Below are 26,798 nucleotides of genomic sequence, written 5' to 3' on the forward strand. Positions count from 1 at the left end.
GGCTCAACACTGGTTGAGTGACCCAGGAATCCTACCTGGATAGCTACCTGGGTAGAACACGATAATGACCTGGGTAAGTGTGCCCTGGAAACGGTCATTACGTCAGCAGCTAAAGTAATATTCTAATCATATTGGCATAGTTTCTAATTTACATAGCAGCAATATATTCTACAGGAACATACACGCTTATTGTGATAATGAAAGAGGAACAATATCACCTACTGTACTTACAGCTGCAGCATGCTTCCAATATGTGAATGTTGTCTGTTGGGTTTTTAATGCAAGTGCAAAGCGTGCCACCACAATATTAAAATAGAACTCATTCTGTTCAATGGGGGTCAATTCAATTAACTCACCCCCATGTGATCTTGCTCTAGACTTGATGATCCGTGTATGCAGTCCTATAGGGCTATGAACAAGAATCCGCAAGTCCGGAGCTACCATAATTACAGCATACAGCCACACTTATTCTTGGCCAGGAGCAATTTGCGGGTAATTGAACTGACCAGACTGTGTCCTTACCTTCTTATATTCTAACTTTGGTTTGCGGTCTTTAATTTATTTATTTTTATCAAAATCATACAACTTGCAAAAGTACATTCATGTCTATCCGTAGATAGCCACCAGGGGATAAATGTAATAGCCTATGAGCTGCTGGAGGTGCGGGACTTTGTGCGAGTCTGCCTGTATTTTTTAAAACGGCAATCATTAACAAGGCAAAATATACCTGATGTTGCCTTGTAAATGATTGCTGCTTTAAAAATAGTCCCGCACCTCCGGTAGCTCGCAGGCTATTACATTTATCGCTGAGTGTTTATACAGGAGCTGTGAGAAAAGCTCTGCACCGCATTCGCTAAAGCATGGAATCACCAGGGCATATCAACCAAAGCTATGCTGAATGTATATGAAACTCATGCCGTATCACCCACATATCCGCTATGAGCGCTCTCACATGTGGCTTCCATTTGCGTTTTTTTGACACATACATAACGCCAGTAAGTAACCAGGCTAAATAAAGGAAATACAATGAACAAAGAGTATTCATATCTGTAGTGAATACTAATCTAAAAGAATCCCCCCACCATATTGATCTGCCAAACATGTAAATAAAATGCACTCTTACATCTAGGTGTTTCTGATTGATTGCATAGATAAGCTCCAGATGGCGGGGCAGCAGCTTCTCAAACAGGTGAACTGGCCAGCGCTCCAGAGCTTCGGGTAGCACGGTGTGATTGGTATAAGCGCAGGTCCTCTTTGTTACGTCCCAGGCCTGGAGGAGCGAGCACAGATTACAGTAAATAAACTGAAGTACTGGTACATTGTACACTGGTGATAATAACGGTTTCTCAATATTTTATTGTCCTTAAGACATAGTATTTTCCTTGAAAAAAAATAGCTACAGGATGCACAGAAGCATCGGGTTCTCCCTTAGTAACATGGTTATATATATAAGCTCTGTAACATTTTGCAAATACAATTGTGACTGTTATGTTGTATATTATTATCTTTTATTTAGATGGCGCCACAAGGGTTCTGCAACGCCTAACAAAGTACACAAACAAATGAGCAATAGATGAAAACAGCGGCTTACAGTACAAGACAGTGTAGGACAAGTACAGTACATGGTATAAAAACATTGCTACATCTGCAGTCATAACACTGAAAATAGTATTTTAATACCTACCGGTAAATCCTTTTCTCTTAGTCCGTAGAGGATGCTGGGGACTCCGTAAGGACCATGGGGTATAGATGGGATCCGCAGGAGACATGGGCACACCCATGAATGGGTGTGAACTGGCTCCTCCCTCTATGCCTCTCCTCCAGACCTCAGTTAGAAAACTGTGCCCAGGGAGACGGACATTTCGAGGAAAGAATTTATTGTACAAACACGGTAAGTGTCATACCAGCTCACACCACGAACATACCGCAGAAGGTGGCATTCAATAGAATACCAGCCAACGGCATGAAAATACACATCCACGTGCTGAGAGAATACATAACACAACCAGTGTGTCAACACAACCAATAATAAGACACCGCCTGCCATGGCATGCACAACGTCAGCAACAGCCTGACAGAAAAGAAACACCACAAGAGAGTAACCATAACCAATAACTGCAGACACAGTACGCACTGGGACGGGCGCCCAGCATCCTCTACGGACTAAGAGAAAAGGATTTACCGGTAGGTATTAAAATCCTATTTTCTCATACGTCCTAGAGGATGCTGGAGACTCCGTAAGGACCATGGGGTTTATACCAAAGCTCCAGACCGGGCGGGAGAGTGCGGACGACTCTGCAGCACCGATTGAGCAACATGAGGTCCCCATCAGCCAGAGGAACAAACTTGTAGAACTTAGCAAAAGTGTTCGAACCCGACCAAACATCGGCTCGGCAAAGTTAAACCGCCGAGACTCCTCGGGCATCTGCCCAAGAAAAGCCCATCTTCCTAGTAGAATGGGTCACCACCGAGTTCGGTAATGGCAATCCAGCCGTAGAACGAGCCCGCCGAATCGGATCACAGATCTAGCGTGTAACCGACTGCAGAGACGCAGGCGCCCCAATCACGCTGGGAGCATACCGGACAAACAGAGCCTCTGTTTCCCCAATCTGAGCCAAATTGGTGACATAAATATTCAAAGCCCTGACTACATCGAGAGACCTTGAATCAGCCAATGCTTAAGTAACCACAGGCATCAAATAGGCTGGTTTCTGAGAAACACCTAACCATTTTTTGCAGAACTATTATCCGAGTTCTCAATTTCGCTCTTTCCACCTGGAAGATCAAACAGGGGCTCCTGTGAGACCCAGCCGCTACTTCCGACACCCGTCTTGCGGACGCCATAGCCAAAAGTATGACCACTCTCCAAGAGAGAATTTTCAACACAACCTTTCATAAAGGTTCCAATCATTATGACACAAGAAACTCAACACCGCATCAATGGTCCCACGGTGCTAATGGGGGCACAAATGGAGGTTGGATGTGCAGTTCTCCTTCCACGAAGGTCCTAACTTCCGGAAAGGTCGCCAATTCTTTCTTGAAAGAAAATTTATAAGGCCAAAACCGCACTTGAACGGAGCCTAACTTTAGGCCTGCCTGGAGAAGAACGACCCAGCTGAAGCTTCCGCAGTAACCTTCTTGGATTCACACCAAGACACATATTTTCTCCAAACACGGTGGTAAGGCTTTGCCGTTACTTCTGTTCTAGCCTGAAGAAAAGTGTAAATGACTTCACTGGGAATACCCTTTCTGTCTAGGATATGGCGTTCAACCGCCACGCCGTCAAACGCAGCCGCGGTAAGTCTTGATACACGCCCGGATCTTGCTGTAACAGTTCCTCACGTAGAGGAAGAGGCCAGGGATCTTCTATGAGTAAACCTTGAAGAACTGGATACCAAGCCCTCCATGTTCAGACCGGAACAATGAGGATCGCCTGAACCTTTGTTCGTCTTACGTTTATCACCTTCAGAAGAGTGAAAACGGAGGGGACACATATACCGACTGAAAACACCCAAGGTGTCCCGAGGACGTCCACTGCTATAGCCTGAGTGTCCCCTGACCCGAAACAATATCCTTGAGATCTCTTGTTGAGGCGAGACGCCAACCTGTCCAATTGAGGTACTCCTCGAAGACTTTTCGCTTCAGTGAAACTTCTCTATGACGACAGCATTTCTCCTGGATAGAGATCACATCTGCAGAGGAATCTATTTCTCCGTCGTTCACATCCGGAACGAAGACTGCTAATATAGCGTTTACCAGTCTTTCCACCCAGTGGAAAACTTTTATAGCATCTGCCATCGCCGCTTTGCTCCTTGTTCCGCCCTAGCGGCTTACTTACACCACTGCTGCCAAGTCGTCCGACAGCATTAATACGGGCAGATCACTAAGCCTATGTTCACTCAAAATAGCTCTGAATTCAAGAAAACTTATTGCAGACAAGCTTCCCAGCTTGACCTTTTCCTCTGGAAATACTTCCCTTGCTAGGACTGCTCCCCAGTCTCGGAGATCTGCATGCATGGACACCAGGATCTCCACCTGGATTCTGAACCTTCGTCCCTTTAGGAGGTGAGAACTGAGCAGACACCACAGGAGCGATATCCTGGCCATTAGGATTATATTCTGGCGCAAATGCAGGTGAGACCCGGACCACATTTCCAACTGGCCCCGTGAAAACCTGGCAGTTGACCTGCTCACCGAAAAGCCTCTTAGGCCGCACCAACTTCTTCATCAACGGAACATATTGATGGATATTCACTGCAAATCTGATCCAACTCTGGATCCTAAGACCTCTTTCCACAGGAAAACACAGAACCTCCACCGTTCAGTATCTACTCTGATACCCACCTCCGACATCTGCGTCATTGGGAACAACAGCCATTCCCTGTGTTGAAGAACAGTCAGAGAGAAACAACGATTTGCACCACTTGTTTCTTTACCTCGCCTTAATCAGGAGAGCGTCTCAGTACAGAATAACAATGGCTCTTACTATTGAAAGAAACCCATCATACTGCCATCACTCCGGTGAAATGGCAAAGACAAACCTGGATATCAACCTAGGTAAGCCAAATGCGGAGAAAAACGCATTTAACCCCTTTTCTACCTTTACGTGCTGAAGCTCCCTTCGTAAGTAGAAACTTAGATTCTAAAATATTTTTTAATTATTTATTTATTTATTTATTTTGGACAGCAGGACAATGTCCTGAACCTGACGCAACTTTGGTATGGCGTCGCGTACTACCTCCCCTTCCAGAGGGGAATCCCTAAGATCTATTCAAAAAATCAGTGAGGGGAATCATCTGTAAACCCCAGCATGTCCCCTTTTGGATTCTATGAGTAACTCACAGGTCCAAGTCCATTCTCGGACTGACTGAAGAATAGTAGACGAGTTCCCACCAGAGTGGGCTCCAGCCAGATAGACCCAGTGACATGCAGTGGATGTGGTAGAAACAGAAAACAACATCCGCTTCTGCGAACCTAACAAGGCTGCAGAACTCTTACCTTGTCACCTTCCACAATCTGCACCGAAAAGGAAAAAAGAAAGGTATCAAACCGGTTAAAATGACTGCATCCCACAACCGAATGCGACACCAACCGTTGTGAGGGAATCTAACTCACGAAGTTAGACTTACCCGCGGTATCTGCCGAGATTGACTGAACGAAGGCCCCCCCAACAGCGGTACACCGTCCCAGGGAAAACACTCCAGTATCTCTCGGATTCAGCCTCAGCGTTTCTTCTGCAGACGCACTGCAACCTGCCGCCATGTTATAGAGAAGGATCAACATAAGACACATCCCCTCGCTCTGTAGGGTAAATCTATCGGATGCCTTTCCGAATACAAACATTCCCCCCATGTGCAGGCAATGTATATAACTCCAAAGTAAAGAATAAAATATCACTTAGCTTCCTGTGTACGATCCTTTGCGACAGGGCCCCGTGTCGACCAGGAGTTGACTTTCGCAGTATTCTATCCGCAGCGGGAAAAGAATAAACTTTCGGACATCTTTCTGAGACCAACTCATCACGGCCGACCTAGAGCTTTACCAACAGAGCGACCAGCACATTAGAAGGAATACTATTATTTCAGCATCCATTAAAAATGTAATATGAATATACATAATGTAATACTAAACTACACACATATCCAAAATATATATATATATATATATATATATATATATATGTATGTATATATATATATATATATATATATATATATATATATAAGCGGATTATCCGGAACCAACGGGTCCCCAGTGACATTAATGTGTTCTGAATGTGTATGACCATGTACTGAATGCCCCAGTTGTGGATCTATCAGGAAACATTATGGTCGACAGAAAACCTAGTATTCGTCGACAGCAGGGAGTAGTAATCATGCAAAATAACATTCTTGTAACTCCGAGGGGACTGAAGGAAGATACATAAATAAGTTCAATAACACTCCCCTACATGTACTATCATGTCTGTGCTCGAGCTACAGGCCCATGGAACCGTACCCTACGTATACATATAAACATATATACAGGTATAAGGTAGTTACCGCATGTTAATTAACACCCAGTAATAACAGTTGGTGCCGACAGAGTCGCCCACATACTACTGTGTCTCCCATACAGTGTTTACTTTTGACAAGTATACAACTACCGACCTGCTGACACTGCATCTACAGACCAACAGCAGTCGGCGATGTCGACTGTGATCCGCATAAATGACAGAGCACTCACTCCTGTCGACTAAAGCTATAGTGGGTATCCGACAGGGAACACACAGATATATATATATATATATATATATATATATTCAAAACACACAGAATACAAGTCCATTTGTCTAAAATAGTGCTATATTCCTCTAAATAGCACTAAACATTGTGCCCCCTCATGCTTTTGGCCGGGACAAGTAGAAAATGGCGCTGTAACCTGAAGTGAGGGCTAAGCCCCGCCCCCTCTCGGCGCGCTCCAGCCCGCAAAAAACATAGCTTTTTGTATGCTATCGGGGGTCCCTATACAGTGTTTACATACTGTATAGATGTACTGTCACCCCCAAAGAGGTATATATATATATTGCTGCCCAGGGCGCTCTCTCCCAAGCGCCCTGCACCCTTGTAAAAATCGTTGGCGTGTGGGAGCAATGGCGCGCAGCGTGACTGCTGCGATATCTGGCGGGGGTATCTTAAACGGTGCCCAGGCACCGAATCTGCACTTATGCCAGCGGTAAAACCTACAGTAACTTGCTGCCCAGGGCGCTCCCCCCCCAGCGTCCTGCACCCTGTGAGTGCCGTTGGTGTGTGGGAGCATGGAGAGCAGCGCGACCGCTGCGCTGTACCTCCGTTACTGAAGTCTTCTGCCGTCACTGAATTCTTCTTTTCTTCCAATACTCACCCGGCTTCTTTCTTCTGGCTTCTGTGAGGGGGGTGACGGCGCGGCTCCGGGAACAAGCAGCTAGGCGAACCAAGTGATCGAACCCTCTGGAGCTAATGGTGTCCAGTAGCCTAAGAAGCAGAGCCCTTAACTAAGAAGAAGTAGGTCTGACTTCTCTCCCCTCACTCCCACGATGCAGGAAGCCTGTAGCCAGCAGGTCTCCCTGAAAATAAAAAACCTAACATAAAGTCTTTCTAGAGAAACTCTGTAGAGCTCCCCTAGTGTGTGTCCAGTCACTCCTGGGCACACAGTCTAACTGAGGTCTGGAGGAGGGGCATAGAGGGAGGAGCCAGTTCACACCCATTCAAAGTCTTATAGTGTGCCCATGTCTCCTGCGGATCCCGTCTATACCCCATGGTTCTTACGGAGTCCCCAGCATCCTCTAGGACGTATGAGAAATAATAATCAGGGTCAGGTGCCATTGTAGGGAGTAACGAGTAGATAATAGTATAAGGGAAGGAAAAGAACATGAGGGGAGACGACTCTACTTGTGATTGTTTACATTCTAAAAGGGAGGGGGCAGACAGACAGGGGTGTCACAGATGGGGTAGGCACGTGTGCTTTAGGTTTAGTAGTACTTAAAGTATACAGTATAATGTGGGGATCTCAGTCTTCCTATAATCAGTGGTAATCAGTGTAATACACATCAGGGGCCTTACAGAGGTATTTCAGTCACAATTGCTGCACTAGTTAGGATTATATGGAATAACCAGCTGTCACATGATAACAGGGAACATCGAGGTGATACAGTCTGTGTTACAGGTTAAACTATGGCTTGCAGTCACTCAATGGGAGAAACACCTTCAAACAAAGGGTCTCCCTTCTGCAGGTTGTAAAACAACACTGCTGGAGCTAAATCAGAATAGAATGGAAAAAGGTCTAACAGCGGCTTAAACAGCCTGTATGGAACTACAAGTCCAATCATGTACTGGGACTTGTTCCATTGCAGCCGGCCAGCAGCAGGTACGTCAAGCCTGACCTGAAAGAAAGAAAAATATATCTACTCAGGTGACTAGCCCACTGCACACCATCCTAATACGATGGCAACTATCCCACACAGAGCATATGATATATGCAGTATATAGCACCTCAATATTCATGCAAGAAAGAAACCTGTCATCCCTGAATAAACCAGCTCCCAGTCTGTCATAATGGGGAAAGATGATATGTCACAACTGTATGTGGTATATTTCTGAATTCAGGTCAGTTAAGTTTCTGGGGGTAATTCCAAGTTGATCGCAGCAGGATTTTTGATAGCAATTGGGCAAAACCATGTGCACTGCAGGGGAGGCAGATATAACTTGTGCAGAAAGAGTTAGATTTGGGTGGGTTATTTTATTTCTGTGCAGGGTAAATACTGGCTGCTTTATTTTTACACTGCAAATTAGATTGCAGATTGAACACATCCCACCCAAATCTAACTCTCTCTGCACATGTTATATCTGCCTCCCCTGCAGTGCACATGGTTTTGCCCAATTGCGAACAAAAATCCTGCTGCGATCAACTTGGAATTACCCCCTCTGTGTTGTTTCCAAGATCATCTTCTTACACATGCAAAAGTTTAGGCAAGCTGCAGTGTTGTCAAACTACAAGTCCCAGGATACCCTTGCAGCTATCAGAGCAGAGCATTTTGGGGCTTATAGACTGACAGCACCTGGAAAGCCACCGGATGTCAATGGCTGCACTAAATGATAAGTTATTACTATCTGCAGTGTACACACTTATGTCCATGGCTGCACTAAATGGTAAATTATCACTATATGCAGGGTGCACACTTATGTCCATGGCTGCGCTAAATGGTAAGTTATCACTGTATGCAGGATACATACTTATACCCATAGCTGCACTAAATGGTAAGTTATCACTGTATGCAGGGTGCACACTTATGTCCATGGCTGCACTAAATGGTAAGTTATCATTTTATGCAGGGTACACACTTATGTCCATGGCTGCGCTAAATGGTAAGTTACCACTGTATGCAGGATACATACTTATACCCATAGCTGCGATAAATGGTAAGTTATCACTGTATGCAGGGTGCACACTTATGTCCATGGCTGCACTAAATGGTAAGTTATCACTATATGCAGGGTACACACTTATGTCCATGGCTGCGCTAAATGGTAAGTTACCACTGTATGCAGGATACATACTTATACCCATAGCTGCGATAAATGGTAAGTTATCACTATATGCAGGGTGCACACTTATGTCCATGGCTGCGCTAAATGGTAAGTTATCACTACATGCAGGTTACACACATAGGCCCTGATTATGTTGGATGCAGTCGCGGCCATCCATGTGTCTTTTGCATCAGTCACGTCTGCGACTTGTGGCTACAAAGCCCTTACCTGGTGCACATCCGTGGTCTGAATGTGCAAGGACTGAGATGCCCACTCATTACCATCGGTCATACAAGTAAACCTTGCACCAACCCTATAGCAGGTGCAGTTTCTTTATGGCCTCCAATATGAATGTCTGTGCGTCATTGTATGCAACCACTATCAATGACATTCCCATAGCACGCAGAAGCTCGTTGCGTCTTTTTAGCCAACCCCATCTTACCCCCCAGTCACCATCCAGGAACTCCCCTCAGATGTCTGCTACTGTGCGCCTAAATTTGATCTGCGACTCAAACAAAACCGCGATGCATGTGCGGTGCGACTCGAGAAAAAACACACTGGACCACGGCACCGGACATCGCCCTGCATCCAACTCCGAATCAGGCCCTTAGCTTTCTGTGCAAGTCTGTTTTGTGGACAGATCTACAGATTTCTAGCACTGAGCATGCTCCCTATCAGAGCGCACACACCTACAGAAGATGCATGTGCTCAACTAAACCAGGAAGTAAACCATGAAGAGAAAGACTCATTTGTCTACATATAAACGTTAGGAAGCTGTGACTTATGTTAAATGAGCTGTTACCAAGTACTCTTAGAGTGCGTGTCCAATCTTTTACACATGTCAGGTTAGAATCTGTTCAATTTAAGAAATATGTGGTAGTTGTGCATATAATGTTCAGAAACATTTCGGATGTTGTGTTGGGCACAAATAAGGGTACCACTCAAAAAAGTAGCATTCAAAACTATTGTATTTATGTCTATATGCAGAGGCGATGGTCACCAGTACGTACCAGGTTCACCTCAGGCATAAGTCACTCACCCATATGCACTGCCATATTTATAATGGATGCAAGGTGTGGGGAGGCCCGAGGATAGGATTGGGGGAGCAAAGGGGACACCCATATCGGCCCATGAGGATGAGAGGGGCCTCGAGGATCAGGTTTACTTTATAATGTCCACTCCAGACCAGATAATCAGCGAGTCTGTTGCTGGCCCTTCCCCTGGGTCCAAGGGGGCCCACACACCGCACAGTCTACCCCCATTTAATTATACTTACGCCATCGGCTCAGTGCTGTCTGCAGAAATCACTGGAAAATGGCGGTCGTGGCCATTTTCTGGTGATTCGCGCATGCACAATAGAGATGTCCCTGAGAACACAGAGCAGGTGCCATGTTCCTGGAGACCTGTGCATGTGCACGTGGGCCTTAGTCGTGGACACGTTTGCTGAGGCTAGATTGTCGCAAATAAGCCAAGCTGCAGGATGGATGAGCGTGGCTACATCTGTATGTTTGTATACTGAAGAGGTTGTGTTTACTACTTTCCACTGAAACATGCAGTTTTATCAGGGGTGCCCAAACTTTCTCCATAAAAGGGACTACATTTAGGGCCTGATTCTGACCCGTGCGCAGATCCGTACATGGCCGCATCCAGGAAACTTACCTGACTCACCCATTTCTCTCTACTCATGAAATGTGTTTCTGGGTGTTAACTGGGCGGCCACAATGCAAACGCATGCAAGAGAACCATCAAGCAGGAGTGTGATGGGCATGTAGCCAGAGTTACGCGCTATCCGGAGTTGTGCGTGTGTCATCAGGACACCGGTGTCAGACAGATCTCCTGTACCCTGTATGGGGTAGATATGGGGCAATACTAGTGATGCCAGCTGTGAGTGCAGATAGACCAGGCTAAACTTGCACACGAAGACGTGCGTATACTCGCATTAGCCTACCCGTAGCAATCCAGCTACATTACCAACTGCATTTGACTCAGAATCTGGCCCTTAGTGCATATACTGGTCTCTATTATGCTGTTTGGTGACGTACCTTGTCCCATTCCATCATTTCCACGTCTACTAGAATCCTCATAAGCTCAGGAATGGCAAGTGCAGGATGAGTGTCATTGAGCTGTATGGCAACCTGTGGATACAAAGATAAAGCAGAGCGGTTGTAGTTGTGGGATCTATATGAAATGTTATGTAGTCTTCTTGTCAACACAGAACGCTGAATGTTCTAAAAGTCAACAATTTTGTTCATAATATCAACATGTTCATAACATCAACATGCAAAATGCCCACGTGTTGAACATTATGTCAGTGTAGTGAATACTGACACGACAACTGCCATTTTTCAAATATGCCGACATTCACAATGTCAACATCCAGGCCATGTCAACATCCTCATGTTGACGCGATGGATGTCTACATTATGAGTATCAACAAGGTATACCACACCCACATAAATACTTCTAAGCTTCTCCATAACCAGCCACCTGTGGACATCAGAGGCCCATACATTAGAAAGCTGCGACTCAGTCCCACTTTACTGTTCAACAAAGCTGCAGGTAATCACAGAAAACTGTACTTTACCTTCATGATATTGAGGCTTAGATGTCATTTAATAACTGTATGAATGTTGTCAACATTAGGACATAATGAAAGTATTTTTAATATGAAATCCATCTACTGAAACTAGGAAAATATTATTTATTCAGACTTTAGGTAAAGTGAATGGTCCCAATACTCTGTAATGTACATATGGCACTACGGTAATTTACCTTATCTGGGAATGTGTCGAAGCAAGTTCTAACGGGGTCCCGGCATCCAAACTTGGAAGACTTGAATCGCCTGATGATGTCTTGCAGGGTGGCAGCTACGACAAAGTACTCCTGCTTCAGCCGCAACTCCTTACCTTCAAAGAACTGCAGGGAGGGCATGAGAAGAGGGAAGAGACGCATAATTATCTCTAAAATTCCAGGTCAGTCAGATTACACTCAGATGTTACAGCCTGAAGAACATTCCCTGTATGGAATTTCTATGATAGAGCCAAGACTTACATTATCATTGGGGTACAGAACACGGGAGATATTTTCAGCCAGATTTCTATCCAATACAGCCTCTATGTAATCACCAACATTAACTGTAACAGAAGGAGAGTCAGGAATTATTAAATGGAAACCACAGATCTCATTTATAAATGGGGTATACAGTATTTTCACATTACTTGCCACACTTTTATTTATTATTATGATTGGGGAGTATTTGATCCATGAATGGGCAATATCCTGTGCACTGATCATCTTTAGCAGGGATATTATAAAGGATTATACATAATAACAAATACAGTTTTGTTCAACATTTTCATGAATGATCTAGCAGTAGATCTAAAGAGCACGGTGTCAATTTTTGCAGACGATACCAAAATTGTGTAAGGTTATAAATACGGAGGGAGATGCTGAGTCTCTCCAGAACGACTTAATTAAACTGGAAGCATGGGCAGCAAAATGGAGAATGAGCTTCAATACAGACAAGTGTCAGGTAATGCATTTTGGTAGCAAGAACAAAAATCACACATACCTACCAAATGAGGTAAAATTAGGGGACTCTGTACTGGAAAAAGACTTAGGTGTTCACATAGATAGAAAACTAAGCAGCAGTACCCAAAGTAGGATCGCGTCAAAAAAGGCAAACAAGTTATTAGCATGTATAAAGTGGGGAATTGATGCAAGGGATGAGAGAGTTATACTCCCATTATATAAATCACTAGTGAGGCCACATCTTGAATAATGTGTCAATTTTGGGCACCATACTATAAAAAGGATATCCTGGAACTAGAAAAGGTTCAGGGGAGGACTACCAAACTGATTAGGGGGACGGAGATGCTGGATTACAAGAAAAGGCTTGCTAGGCTAGGCAAGTTGACACTGGAAAAGAGGAGACTAAGACGGGACATGATCAACATTTACAAATATAGGGGACAATACACAGAGCTTGCAGGGGATCTGTTTTTGGTAAGATCAACACAGAGGACGCGTGGACACCTGCTTAGGTTAGAGGAGAGGAGATTTCACACAGAGGTGAAAAGGTTTTTTCACAGTAAGGACAATACGTGTTTGGAATTCCCTGCCTGAGAGAGTAGTAATGGCGGATAAATTCCTAACGGACAAGGATATACAGGGTTATGGTGCGTAGTCACGCATTATAGTTATTAAAAAAGAGGAAAAAGGAATAAACACAATGGCCGACATTAGCAACATACAAAGTTAGTCATAAAAAATAATATAGCATAGGAGACCACATATAGCTTGAACTCGATGGACAAACTGTCTATTTTCAACCTCAGAAACTATGTTAACTATGTCTTTTTGCATTATCGTGCCTTGCATAGTTTGAAATGTGGAAAAATTTTAAGATACTTCAGTTGTCAAATAAAGGGGAAGACGCACAAGGTAATGAGCCATAGAGGCCAGAGTGGCTTGTTGTAAAAAAACAGCAAAAAGCTCACATCAGACGTTGGGATTAAGATAATTGTCCAGCGCGCATTAATTGCAAAGGAAAGGTGAGGACAATGGGCCTGATTCCGACTTGTAAAGTACTGCAAAGCCTCAGGGAAGCGGCAGTGCAATTCAGTACAATAAACTGTGAATGCAGCAGGAGGCGTCTGTAGTAGATAAACGCCTCTTGCATGCATCTGTGAGATCCGAGTGATCCGAGGACGCAGATGTTGCGACACACGATGTCAGCAGACCATGGTCAGTCTGCGTAAACTGAAGCTTACTCAGACTGGCTGTAGGATCCGGATATCCGGGTCCAGGAAGTCTGCATCAGACACGCTTAAAAATGGGTACGACACCACACCGTGGTACCAGTTGCCGCCCCCCAACACAACGCAGCATGTCTATCATCGGATTTGTATGTAAACTATCGGGTTTGCATATAAATGTAAATCGGACCCAATGTACAAAGTATGTATAGAGAACTGATACATTATTAAAAAGATACTAAAACCCTTTTCTGAGGTGTGATCACATCTGTTAAGAACTCTCTTTGCACAACATTGGCGCTAATTCAGACCCGATCGCTGCTGTGCGTGTTTGCACAGCAGCGATCAGGTCTGAAGTGTGCATGCGCCGACACCAGTGTGCCGGCGCATGGCAGACAGCCGACGGCTGCAGGGCTGTCTTAACAGCAGTGTAGGCCCCTGGGTACAGCAATGCACAGGGACCCCTAGTCAGGTTCAACATCTGCTCTCCTCCCACTTTGATACATCCGCCTCCCTGGATGCTTCCTTAGGACGCCGAGTTTTTGTGCCCGCTACAGTGCGTCCCCCCCTAGGTACTGCTTATGCGACATTGCAATAGGAATATGCAGGTAAGCATCCTGTAAGTCCAGGGAGACCATATAATCCCCGGGGTCCAATGCCAGAACAATAGAGCGAAGAGTTTCCATACAAAACTTGAAGACAGTCTCTTTTGTGTCCAGGAGGGACTGTACCACCGAATGAAGAGTTTTTGCCTTCACCTGATCCGAAGGGACGTCTTTCAGGCAAAATCAATGAGGGGGAAGATTTTTGAAGGATACGGCGTAACCTCAAGTGACGACTTCCCGTACCCAGGCATCGGAAGTGATTTTCAGCCATTCCTGGGTAAACCCCAGAAGTCGGCCCCCCACTCTGGGATCCCCCAGAGGGATGACCGCCCTGTCATGCAGCAGGCTTGTCAGTTTTGGAAGCAGGCTGATGGGCAGCCCAGGCCCGTTTAGGTTTGGGCTTAGTGGGTTTGGAAGTGCGAGCCTGTTTCGGGTACGCCTGACCCTTTGCTTTCCCTGAAGGACGAAAGGAGCGAAAGGAAGTACTCTTAGCCTTCGGTACCGAAGGAGCAGTACTAGGTAGACACGCTGTTTTAGCCGAAGCTAAGTCGGCCACTATCTTATTGAGGTCCTCTCCAAAAAGAATATCTCCCTTAAAAGGGAGCACCTCCAGGGTATTCTTAGAATCCAGATCCACAGACCAGGATCGTAGCCAAAGAATACGGCGAGCCAGAATGGACGTAGTGGAAGCCTTGGCTGCCAGAATACTGGCATCAGAAGCCGCCTTCTTAATGTAGTGAGAGGCTGTGACAATATACAAGAGACATTGTCTAGCATTATCAGAAAAGTTGGAAGGCAGCTCCGCTTCCACCTCCTGAGCCCACGCTTCAATAGCCTCTGCAGCCCATGTCACTGCAATAGTGGGCCGATGCACAGCACCTGCCAGGGTGTAAATCGCCTTTAAGCAACCCTCCACACGCTTATCCGTCGGTTCTTTCAGAGACGTGACAGTAGTTACAGGCAGAGCTGAGGAAACCACCAGCCGCGCCACCTGCGAATCCACTGGCGGGGGTGTTTCCCAATTCTTACTTAGCTCCGCAGCGAGGGGATAGCGAGCCAGCATCTTCTTGTGAGGTGTGAATTTCTTTCCTGGATTTTCCCAGGATTCCTGACGAATGTCAACTAAATGGTCAGAGTGAGGTAAAACTTGTTTAACTACTTTCTGACGTTTAAACCTGTCCGGTTCCTTAGGAGCAGCGTCAGGCTCTGGGTCATCAGTAATTTGAAGAATTAGCCTGATAGACTCCAAAAAGTTAGGAACATCCACCTGTGAGACCGATTCCCCATCAGAAGAAGTGTCTGGATCAGTGTCTGTGGGGTCAGTATATACGCCATCCTCATCAGACAAGGTGTCTGGGACGTGGGTGGATTGTGAGGGAGTAATGGCCCGCTTAGAGGACCCCTTGGTTTTAGGCGGGCGAGGGTTAGATTTGTGTTTGGTCAGTGATTGATTCAATTGCTGTAACTGATTGGACAGGTGATCTGCCCATGGCGGATTAACCGCAGGGACCATAAGCGGTTGTACTGGCACATAAGGTCCCATGGGGGCCTAAGATTAGTTACAAGTGTACTTAACGTGGAGAAAGTAGCCCAAGGTGGGTCATTTTGAACCCCCGTTGCTACGGTTCCACTGGGGGGTTAAGGAACCCCCAGAACCTGAACCCTCAGCTGCTATGTTTTCCTCCAATGTGTCTGCAGCATCACCACCACCCAATGTGGGATCAACCCCAGCTCCGTTCCCCCTTGTAGCTGACATATCTGAAAGCTCAATTCAAGGCAACCCAGTACAATTACAGCAGCTAAATACCTGACAAGAACCTCCTGTGTAGTGTATCCGCACCAACAGAGGATTCAAGAGGTATACGGTGACTAAAAAAATCACAGAGAAAAATACACAATAAGCATATCCTGTGAAACCCTATATTAAATAATAACCCTGACACACTTAGCCCCCTCAGGTTACAGAATATAGGGATAGCAATCTGCGTGAGAGACACGAAATGGAAGTCACGCAGCAGCTATATGCACACACACATAGTCACATTGTACAGTGCAGAAATTATGACATGCAATAAAACTGCACTGGACTAGCAATACAAAGCAGTACTAAGTATAGCTATACAATCAATAGATATATCAATGCACAGTAAAGACTGGATCTATATCACAGGGTACTTGTACTATATAACCCTGACTAAATGCACTATTTCTTAACTAACACTGTCAGCAGACATGTAGAATACTTAAGTGTCCTGTAAAATGCACAGTGCTGACATGCAAGCGGCTTTACAGAGGAGGATTTGCCCAAACAGTCCCAGGATCAGCTCAGCTTGCTAGAATGGCACCCAAACGCTGACAAGGAGTGAGGGAGAGAGAGAGATGCAGCTCCAGGGCGGAAACATTTACTCTAAATGGCGCCCTGGGGCTGGAGGAGGGGCTACAGGTCAAAGCCTTATCCCCTTGCTCGACTTCACCACCGGGTACTGTGGGCCATGTAGCAAACGGATTTTAGTAGAACCGACCTGTGCCCTTGCCCTGGTGGTCTAGTGGGGTCCCTGTACTGCCACAGTGTCCACGTCACCGCGCGCGGCCTGCCTCCCACTGGCTGCGCTGGATCGCGGTTTTCAGCGGGTCCCGCCTGGGGGACCCACATACCTCCTCCCTGTAGTGCGGCCACACGATCCTGGAGAGCTTCGGTGGTGTGTGTGCCTGACAGATGAAAACCGGAGCCTCCGCTGTAAGTACCTGGCACCCAGGACACGGGAGTATACAGCGCCGCTGGGGGAGGTGATGGAGCTGCAGCAGGAGATGTCTGACTGACATCTAACACTAACAGTGTCTCTGCTGCAACCCTTGAAGTCTTCAATATTCACTTATTCAGCTCTTCTGAGGGCTGATGGAGCAGCCCACCTGTTGTATGCCTGCACTGCATGGCACCAACTACAAAACTGAGCTCCTGTGGACGGAGGCAGGGTTATAGAGGAGGCGGCGCTATGCATTCTGGAAACAGTCAAAGCTTTTAGCCTGTTGGTGCCTCGGATCAAGATCGTACTCTACACCCCGATGTTATTCCCTGTGGAACCCGGTGTACCCCGCAGCAAAAAGTAGCATTTTGCAAGGCATGAAGTACCTAATATGCCATTCATACCTCCGAATGACACCAGTTGTCAATTCCTGTGCTGGATCATACCTCACTGTTTGACTTCTGTGATCCGCTGCTGCATCAGAATACGCAGCATGTGATCACCTGCGTGAACATCAGCCATCTGTGTAACAATCAGGTTATGCAGGGGTGGTCTTCAGTATGCCGACTGTCAGGATCCCGGCGCACAGTATACCGGCACCGTAAACCCAACAGCAGGCATACCTACACTTTTTCTCCCTCGCGGGGGTCCACGACTCCCCCTGGAGGGAGAATAAAATAGCGTGCCCGCAGCGTGGCGAACGCAGCGAGCGCGCAAGGGGATAATTTGCACTCGCCACGCTGGTATGCTGGTCGCCGGGAGCCCGGCCGCCGACATACCATACTACACCCTTATGCAGAATGGCCGAGCTGCTCTCGCTGCAGAGGCCAGTAAAGATGCAGGCCCTGGTCTCACCACTTCTAGAAAACAGTGGAAACACGCCACGGTTCTCAGGAATTCTGAACAGCAGTCCCAGCATCGGAGATGTACAGTATGTAAACCAGCTAATTACATTTCCCAATCAGGCCCTTAGTTAACTATCTTTATATTACTTGTAATCCTTTATAACTGGGGAATAATGTTCACTTCTTAAGGTTAGAATAAGAGACAGCCTCAGGCCTCCCAGAGCACTTTTGCCATAGAAATCTGTAACTTACAATGACTATTTCTCAGAACACAGACAGCTTATGCACACACATTAACAGGCATACTAGGGATTGAATCCTGTAACCTGTTTTAGTGCCTTTTCACCCAGAAAGCACCAGGAGGCTGTGGCCTGAGCAACCTTTATGACATATGGGGTGATGAAGAACTGATTGTAGATTTGTGAAAAAGCGCACATCTACGATCATTTTCTCTGACATGCGGGGGGGAAGGGATGCCCAGCGCAGGGCTAGTCTGCCACGCATTCTAGGCAATACCCTACCCCCGCAGGCGTGCGAAAGCTTCGCACAGCAGCGATGCTTCCGCACCTGCCGACTAGCTCCCAGCCTATGCAGCCTAGCTGCAAAGGTAGGCGGCTACCCGCCATGTTTGGGGACGCCGCAACTGTGTGACGTCACGCCCCGAAAACGGTCCGAACACCGCGCCTTCCCAACTCCGCCGACACGCCCCCTACCGCCCCGCGCCAGCCTCTGCCTGTTAATCAGGCAGAGGCGATCGCACAAGTGAGATGTCGCCGCATATCACTGTGTGCGCATGCGCAGTGCAGCTTCTGCACTTGCGCACACTACACTGGGCATCAGACTGCGAATGCTTCCGCTGCGTTAAGCAGCACTTATCCCACATGTATTCAACATCGTTTTAACTACAGTTTATCTATACTATATAACATTTCACCTACAGCGACAGTGTGTGAGCTGGAACCTGTACAAGGGGAAGGAGGTTGCACAGATGAGACCGTGGCCTCTTTCCTTTCCCCTCCGTTTATCTAACTTATACATAACTAAGACCTGAAGAACTCATTAAAACACACCAAAATGATTGGTAGTATCTTTTAGATTGTAAGCTTACAAGAGCAGGGACTTCTTTCCTCATGTTCCTTTCCTTTTCTTACTTACTTACACTATCTTATACTCCATACTCCCTTTGATGGCACCTAACCCTGGGTTTTCTATACCTGTCCTAGACTGTCTTGTACTGTAAGTGCTGTTTTCTATGTACTGTGCAATGGGCGCTGCGGATCCCTTGCGGCGCCATATAAATAAAGGATAATAATAATAATAGTAGTATAGAGCTCTTGTCTAACTAGAAAAATCAGGTTAATTTGCAAATCATTATAATACAACCTGATAACCTTGCCAGAGATCGCCTTACATAGCAATAGCCTGGAGCAGGCACATTCACCTTATATAGCCATTGTGTAAGTGTGACAGGAACTGCAGTGATAATCACAAGAGCTCGACGCTGTCATAACCTTTGTAATATTCTGTAGTGGGGAAACCTGTTGACTGACGCCTCTATCTGCGTGGCTATATCAAGGCAGCCGCAGTAGATAGGCAGCACTCGGAGAAGGAATATGACCAAAATAGAGGACTGCTGATGGACATAGCCACTGCACGGTAGATGCAGACTCCAGACCTGGAATGATATGAATGTCTTTGCTTTCTATGCCCTCTATAATAGATAGAATGGGCAGTTTGCATTTAGAATAGGGCTCCCATACACTTATTACATCTGTTCTCTTCATGCCATTAAAGAAAATATAAAAGAAAATAAAAATCCATGTTTATTAAGCCTGTAACAAAGATTCAGCAAATAAATGCCTTTGGGCCTAATTCAGAGATGATCGCAGCAGCAAATTTGTTAGCAGTTGGGCAAAACCATGGTGGTCATTCAGAGTTGTTCGCTCGTTGCCGATTTTCGCTATGCTGCGATTTGTTGCTAAATGCGCATGCGCAAGGCACGCAGGGCGCATGCACTTAGTTATTTAACTGAAAACTTAGTAGATTTGCTGTGGATCCTGCGGCGCTTTTCAGTCGCACTGCTGATCGGTGAATGATTGACAGAAAAGGGGCATTTCCTGTTGGTAACTGAGCATTTTCCGGGAGTGTGCTAAAAAACGCAGGCGTGTCAGGGAAAAACGCGGGAGTGTCTGGAGAAACGGGGGAGTGGCTGGCCGAACGCCGGGCGTGTTTGTGACGTCAAACCAGGAACTAAACGGACTGAGCTGATCGCAATCTAGGAGTAGGTCTGGAGCTACTCAGAAACTGCAAGAAAATATTTAATAGCAGATCTGCTAACCTTTCGTTCGCAATTCTGCTAAGCTAAGATACACTCCCAGAGGGCGGAGGACTAGCGTGTGCAATGCTGCTGAAAGCAGCTAGCGAGCGAACAACTCGGAATGAGGGCCCATGTGCACTGTAGGAGGGGAGGGGGTGGGGGGGGGCAGATATAACATGTGCAGAGAGAGTTAGATTTGAGTGTGGTGTGTTCAAACTGAAATCTAAATTGCAGTGTAAAGTAAAGCAGCCAGTATTTACCATGCAGAGAAACAATATAACCTACCTAAATCTAACTCTCTCTGCACGTTATATCTGCCACACCTGCAGTGCACATAATAATAATAATAATAATTCAGACCTGATCGCTCGCTAGTGCTTTTTGCATCGCTGCAATCAGGTCTGAACTGCGCATGTGTATGCACCGCAATGCGCAGGCGCAATGCGTGGGCACAAAGCGGTTTGTTGCTCTGCGATGGGTTTGTGTGAAGAATCCATTCACACGGGCGATCGCAAGGTGATTGACAGGAAGAAGGCGTTTGTGGGTGGCAACTAACCATCTGGAAAAACGCAGGCATTACCAAGCATTTGCAGGGCGAGTGTCTGACGTCAATTCCGGTCCTGGACAGGCTGACGTGAGATCTTTTTGTACCACTTGGGTGCACATGCAATCGCACACTTGCACAGCTAACAAACACTCCCCTATGGGCGGTGACTATGCGAACGCAGGACTGCAAAAAGCAGCTAGCGTGCGATCAGGTCTGAATTACCCCCATGGTTTTGCCCAACTGCTAACAAATTTGCTGCTGCGATAAACTCACCCCCTTAATTTCTACTACGTAAACTGCGACAACCCTAGAAAGAAATGCAGCATTTAAAGTCTGTTTTTACTTGCCTCTTAAGGCCCGTATTCACGGGCCGATGTGGGAGAGATGTGTGCTGAGCAAACCGCTCAGCACACATCTCTCCCACCGCTCAGCACAGCGCGATGTGTGCTGAGCGTGCGGGGGAAGACGGGTGGGCCGCTCGTTTCACCCAGCAGGTGAAATGAGTGACCTGCTAGATTGGCCTGAATGGCAGGCCAATCTAGCACCAGCGATAGCGATGCGCGGGGCTGCGCATCGCTATCGCTGTAGGGGGTACACACGGAGCGATCATGCTTAAAATCTAAGCAATCTAGTCAGATTGCTTAGATTATCGCTCCGTGAGTACCCCCCTTTATACTCTGTGGGTCAGATTCAGAGATATGCAGATTTGTACACAGTGGCTGTGCAAAAATGTGTATGTAGAATATTTTGGAATTTGTACTGAGATACCCACTGGCGGCATCTCTGACCCGCCGCTTGTGTACCAAGGCGCAATCCTCAGATGCACATCGGACAAACACAGACCTTCCGAGTAATCGTATGGTCGTGCATCATGGCTGCTGTCAGTAAGATGCCAGAGACATTCTAAATACGTACGGGATCATAGTCGCAAGCTGTGACACACTAGCCGACACACTCCTGCGTTAGAGTCGCCACCTCCCTATAGCCTCAACAAACGGTCCCTTACTGCCAATCCCTTTGTAAATAAATCATCACTGCAAACGCCATTGCAATACCATTGCGTCACATGTGTAATGCAATGCATATGTATGTGTAGGGTGTAATGCAATGCATATGTATGTGTACAGGCAAAAAAAAAAAAACGCTCACTGTTTACAAAATTTACATTGCGTCCATCTCTGATTCAGGCCCTATGTACAATTGCTGTTCTGGTCACACTGGTGACACTAAATTTAACTGAAAAACTATTATCCAGCTAGTGTGGCGCTACCATAAGAGGTGTGCTAGGTACATTTAGGCGGGTACTTAATTAGTGGCGATTTTTCGACCAGTCGAAAAAACGCCACTTTTCACCCGTTTTTAGGCCGAATTTACATTTGACTTATTCAATGCCGTGCCGTTTTTTCGACTGGTCAAAAAAATCCGGCACTGGCAAAAACCACGTGTATCGGTGAATTTGATGCCTATACATGTGTTTTGGTGAATTTGCAGTCGTTTTCACCTGTTTTTTGGGCACAATTTTTGCCTATGCGGATTCGACATAAAAAAAAGTGAAATGGCATGGGCGAAAATGGATTCAAATATGGGCGAAATGCCCGCAATTGATTACCCTGTGTCGAATTAGTGCTGTTTTTTTTTTGACCAGTCGAAAAACCAGCACTTAATTGAATACCCCCCTTAATCTCAGACTCTGGCACTCACGTCAGCAACAGGGACTGTGTATCTTATTCTTGCCCAGTAAGTGATCTATTCTTACAGGCTACTTGGAATTTTACAGTGAAAGCAGAGAAATGAAGAATGACCCTACTTTCCAGGACCTGTTCCAGTAAAAATGTCACTTGCACTGTAAACTAGCAGAACAAGCCAGTATCGAGTCACATTAAATAGTAAGATTCCGTGGTGTGATTATGACTGATGGTATTTTTGGACTTATCTCGGGAACCAGCCCTCAGCTTAAAAAATGCTGAAGGAGTTTTCTACACATTGGCCCTCATTCCGAGTTGATCGCTAGCTGCTTTCGTTCGCAGCGCAGCGATCAGGCAAAAAAACGGCACTTCTGCGCATGCGCAACGTACTTTCACAAAAGCCATTGCAGTTTCACACAAGGTCTAGCGACGCTTTTCAGTCGCACTGCTGACCGCAGAGTGATTGACAGGAAGTGGGTGTTTCTGGGTGGTAACAGACCGTTTTCGGGGAGTGTGTGTAAAAACGCAGGCGTGTCAGATACAAATGCGGGCGTGCCTGGAAAAAGGCAGGCGTGGCTGGCCGAACGCAGGGCGTGTTCGTGACGTCAAAACAGAAACTAAACAGTCTGAAGTGATTGCTAGCTAGGAGTAAGTCTCGAGCTACTCAGAAACGGCACAATCTTTTTTTGCAGCAGCGCTGCGATCCTTTCGTTCGCACTTCTGCTAAGCTAAGATACACTCCCAGAGGGCGGCGGCTTAGCGTTTGCACGGCTGCTAAAAGCAGCTAGCGAGCGAACAACTCGTAATGAGGGCCATTGTACCAATACCAGAATCAGTGGGTTAGATTCACTCACAGACCAGACCCTGCTTCAGCACAGATGTTGTACTTCTAGCGCATAGCTCCTTTTTACTGAACACAGTATGGAGCATATTTTGTGATGAAACGGGCTCTTGTCCCATGAAACGCATACAAATCATTTGCATCTAATAATGAATAACATTTGTAAGAAGAAGAGAGACTTAAGGGGGGTACACACATAGCAATTTTTGCTTAATTTCTAAGCAATCTGACTAGATTGCTTAGAAATAAAGCACACATTGCTCCGTGTTTATGCCCCAAAGCGATAGCGACCCCAGGCGTCGCTATTGCTGGCTCAGATCTTGACTGCATGCAGTCAAGAGCTAGCTAGATCGCAAGGCTCTCATTGAGTCTTGCCGCTTGCGGTCTAGTCAGGATCGGGCTAGCACACATCGCAGCATGTGTACAGACACCCGTTGCAATGTGTGCTAAGCGCCCATATCCTGACGTATGTACCCCCCTTAAGAACATTGTGAGACTACTGTATTTCATTCAGAGTGGAATTATTATCACTCTAATCAAGAATCTGAACTTACTGGGAGACCTGCACCCAAGAGACTGAATTGTGCTACACCAGTGTACTAATACTATAGATTTAATAGTCATTTAACCAGTATGCTGGTTTAGACTGATTTGGCAAGCTGATACCATAAAATCAGAAGTTGCCCTGAATTTATTGTACCCTATACTTTATGTTACATGTTTACATGCCCTACACGCCCTAATCCTTCAAAGGTAAATAATCAAATCAATTGTAGGTAGGTTGCTTCCATTCCATTACATAAAACAGCCGCCCAGCCACCATCCTCTGATATACATATTATCCTATCTTCTTTCCAAAATGCAGGATTATCACCAGTCTTCCTCATCACCCCTATTACTCTATGTACAGTATATAGCCATCTGGTCGGGTGCAGAGATACACTCGCTGGAGAAGAGCTGTTTATGTCACACATCTCTGCCAGAAGAATGACCAGGGCACTGCAATGGCTGGATCCTCACTGTCTACTAGTCCAGTGGAAATACCTTATATACACTACCATTTTGTTTACTCATTTTACAAGTGTTTTTCAATGTTTTTAACCCACCTATAAGACAATAGATACCATTGTTTCTAGTGTTATCATAACCAGTGGCCATTTATTTCATTACTTGCACTTTGGCAGTGTAACTTCTTATATTGTTTGTGTTAGTTGTGCATCAGGAAGATACCAATTATCTCTAAAATTCAAGTAAAAACCTACAAGATGCTCTAGTGCTAAACAATGCATGTAAAACGCGAATGGGTACGTGGCTAATAAAACAAACATTGTAATTCTTGAAGGAAAACAATGGAATGTTGAGGGGAGAAGATAAAGCTTTGAGAGCTGTGATTAAATAGAAAAATGAGCTTCAAGCAGATCTAAGCCTTGAGTACAATGGGGCTGATTCAGAGGTAGACCTGAATTGCCCCGCCCTTGCGTCTTGGTATGCAGATATGCAAAAGCCGCAGGAGGCGCCTTGAGTTAAAATACGCCCACTGTATGAATCTGTGATCCGCTGCTGCGTCCGAGAATGCAGCATCGGATCAACTGTGTGACCACCTGACATCTGAGCAATCTTCGGGTTACACAGGATGTCCAGTGAAATCACGCCGCCCGAGCCAGTGAAGCTGCATCCGAGGATGTAGCCAGTGGCTTCAGCACGCCAAGAAAGCAGGGGCCGACTTGTCCCCATTTTCTGGAAAACTGCTGGTCACTGCCCTCAAATGCCAGCAGCAAACCAATCATGCGGTGGAGTTATGGGCACTGTAAGTGACACTGCAGCGCCAGATCTGCACAAGCGCACTACGGCATCTCCGTATGCGCAAATCTAAAAACATTGGAGAAGTGTGTAAGTATCGGGTTTATGTAGATCTCTGATTAGGCCCAATATCAATAAATGTCAAAAGTAAATAATGTAAATAAGCTTAAAAAATATTTATGTCAAAATAAAACGCTTTATATCGAGCAGAATGCCACAGAACATAAAGAGAAATAAAATCTCCTGTTATCTTACACTCTTGTAGGTTGAACTCATTGGGTGCCTTTGCTGACCAGAGCCGCATGGTGTTTACAGTGTTGTTCTTATAGCCGGGAACTGGAGTGTCGTAGGGCATCGCCAGAACTATCTGCAGAAGGATAAACAGAGAGTATCGATGTCATCACCCGCTCAGCTCTGACTACGCCTGCCAGTATGTCACGCTGCACCTCAACCTATGCATGTTATGTCTGTGATTAATCCACAGGACAAATGTACAAAACAACATATACGTTCATTTAAATGATGTTGCTGCAATATTAGACAAAGATCTGTCTAATGTATTCAATTTGTCATACAAAAGGAACTGTAATCACAAGTCATTAGAAATCAAAGCACCAGAAGGAATAGCTAAACAAATCATATTAAAACGGAGTTATCCTGAGGGAGGCAGATGGTAGAAGATCCACAAGAGGAGTGTGTTCTGTCCTGAATGAGCAACATACAGTAAGTGGGCATGTCATCGGCACACTGAAGCAGAACCAATTTTATAGGCTAAACCAGTACCACCGTGATGTTACTAGATCCTAGTGAACTGATGGGTACATTATCATGTGTGTAGGTGCCAGGTCCACTTGAAGCGTGGTAATACTAAGAGTAGAAAAGGGAAACCTCTTAAATCAACTGAAACACATAGACATAAGATGCCCTTAGTGCACTGTTTGCTACCACTTATTAGCGCCATAAGTGGGTGTTCTAGCGCCCTATGACGACCATGCCTTCTGAGCGCATGACGTCACGCAGAAGGGGTGGGGTCACCATTGCCGGGAATTACAGCAATGCTCGGAGTATCCCCTGGATGCTCTGGGGAACCATAAGGGCTGTAGTGTGCACATCTGAAGCATCCTAAGGACGCTCCAGGCAGCACTGCAGCATAGATTCTGGCTGCATAGTACCGTTCCAGGAATCTTGCTAGTCATATGCAGTGACCGGGGGGAGCAGCAGTGCTGCCCACAGAGACTTGCGCTCTGTGCAGAGGCATCGCTCACACACCCCAGCCCTGCCATTTATGGTGTAAGGGAAAATGCATTGATACAAACCTGAGTATCCACCCACTTAGCACCTTCAGCTGAGTGTTGCACCTTTCCATAGAAATGCACTGGAAGCATGTACTCCGGTCGGGCCTTCTCCCAGGGATTACCATATCGCAGCCAGTCATCAGCCTCCTCAACCTGTGACAACAAAAGAGAAAGAATTACAAATGTGTCCCCAACACCAGTAATTAAAGAAGGAGAATGTGTAACATTTACAAACAGAGTTAAGAAACCCCTAAACCAGAAATCAATTAATCTAGTATTAAAAACAAGATTTTACTCACCGGTAAATCTATTTCTCGT

The 26,798-nt window shown here is 45.9% G+C and overlaps 1 protein-coding gene across 1 annotated transcript in view; it reads right to left on the minus strand.

Annotated features, from left to right (window-relative positions):
* The window catches only part of PYGB (glycogen phosphorylase B), a 194,698-nt gene that overhangs the window by 20,693 nt on the left and 147,207 nt on the right, over nt 1-26,798 (minus strand). Inside the window, exons 5-10 of the mRNA XM_063918124.1 lie at nt 26,502-26,633; nt 25,441-25,552; nt 12,096-12,178; nt 11,817-11,960; nt 11,087-11,179; nt 1,124-1,270 (exon numbers count right to left, since the gene is read on the minus strand). Of these exons, the coding sequence (XP_063774194.1) occupies nt 1,124-1,270; nt 11,087-11,179; nt 11,817-11,960; nt 12,096-12,178; nt 25,441-25,552; nt 26,502-26,633 (711 nt within the window). The remainder of the gene's footprint in view (nt 1-1,123; nt 1,271-11,086; nt 11,180-11,816; nt 11,961-12,095; nt 12,179-25,440; nt 25,553-26,501; nt 26,634-26,798) is intronic.

This window comes from Pseudophryne corroboree, chromosome 4, assembly GCF_028390025.1.
Source record: "Pseudophryne corroboree isolate aPseCor3 chromosome 4, aPseCor3.hap2, whole genome shotgun sequence".
In the NCBI taxonomy this organism is placed as follows: Eukaryota; Metazoa; Chordata; class Amphibia; order Anura; family Myobatrachidae; genus Pseudophryne; species Pseudophryne corroboree.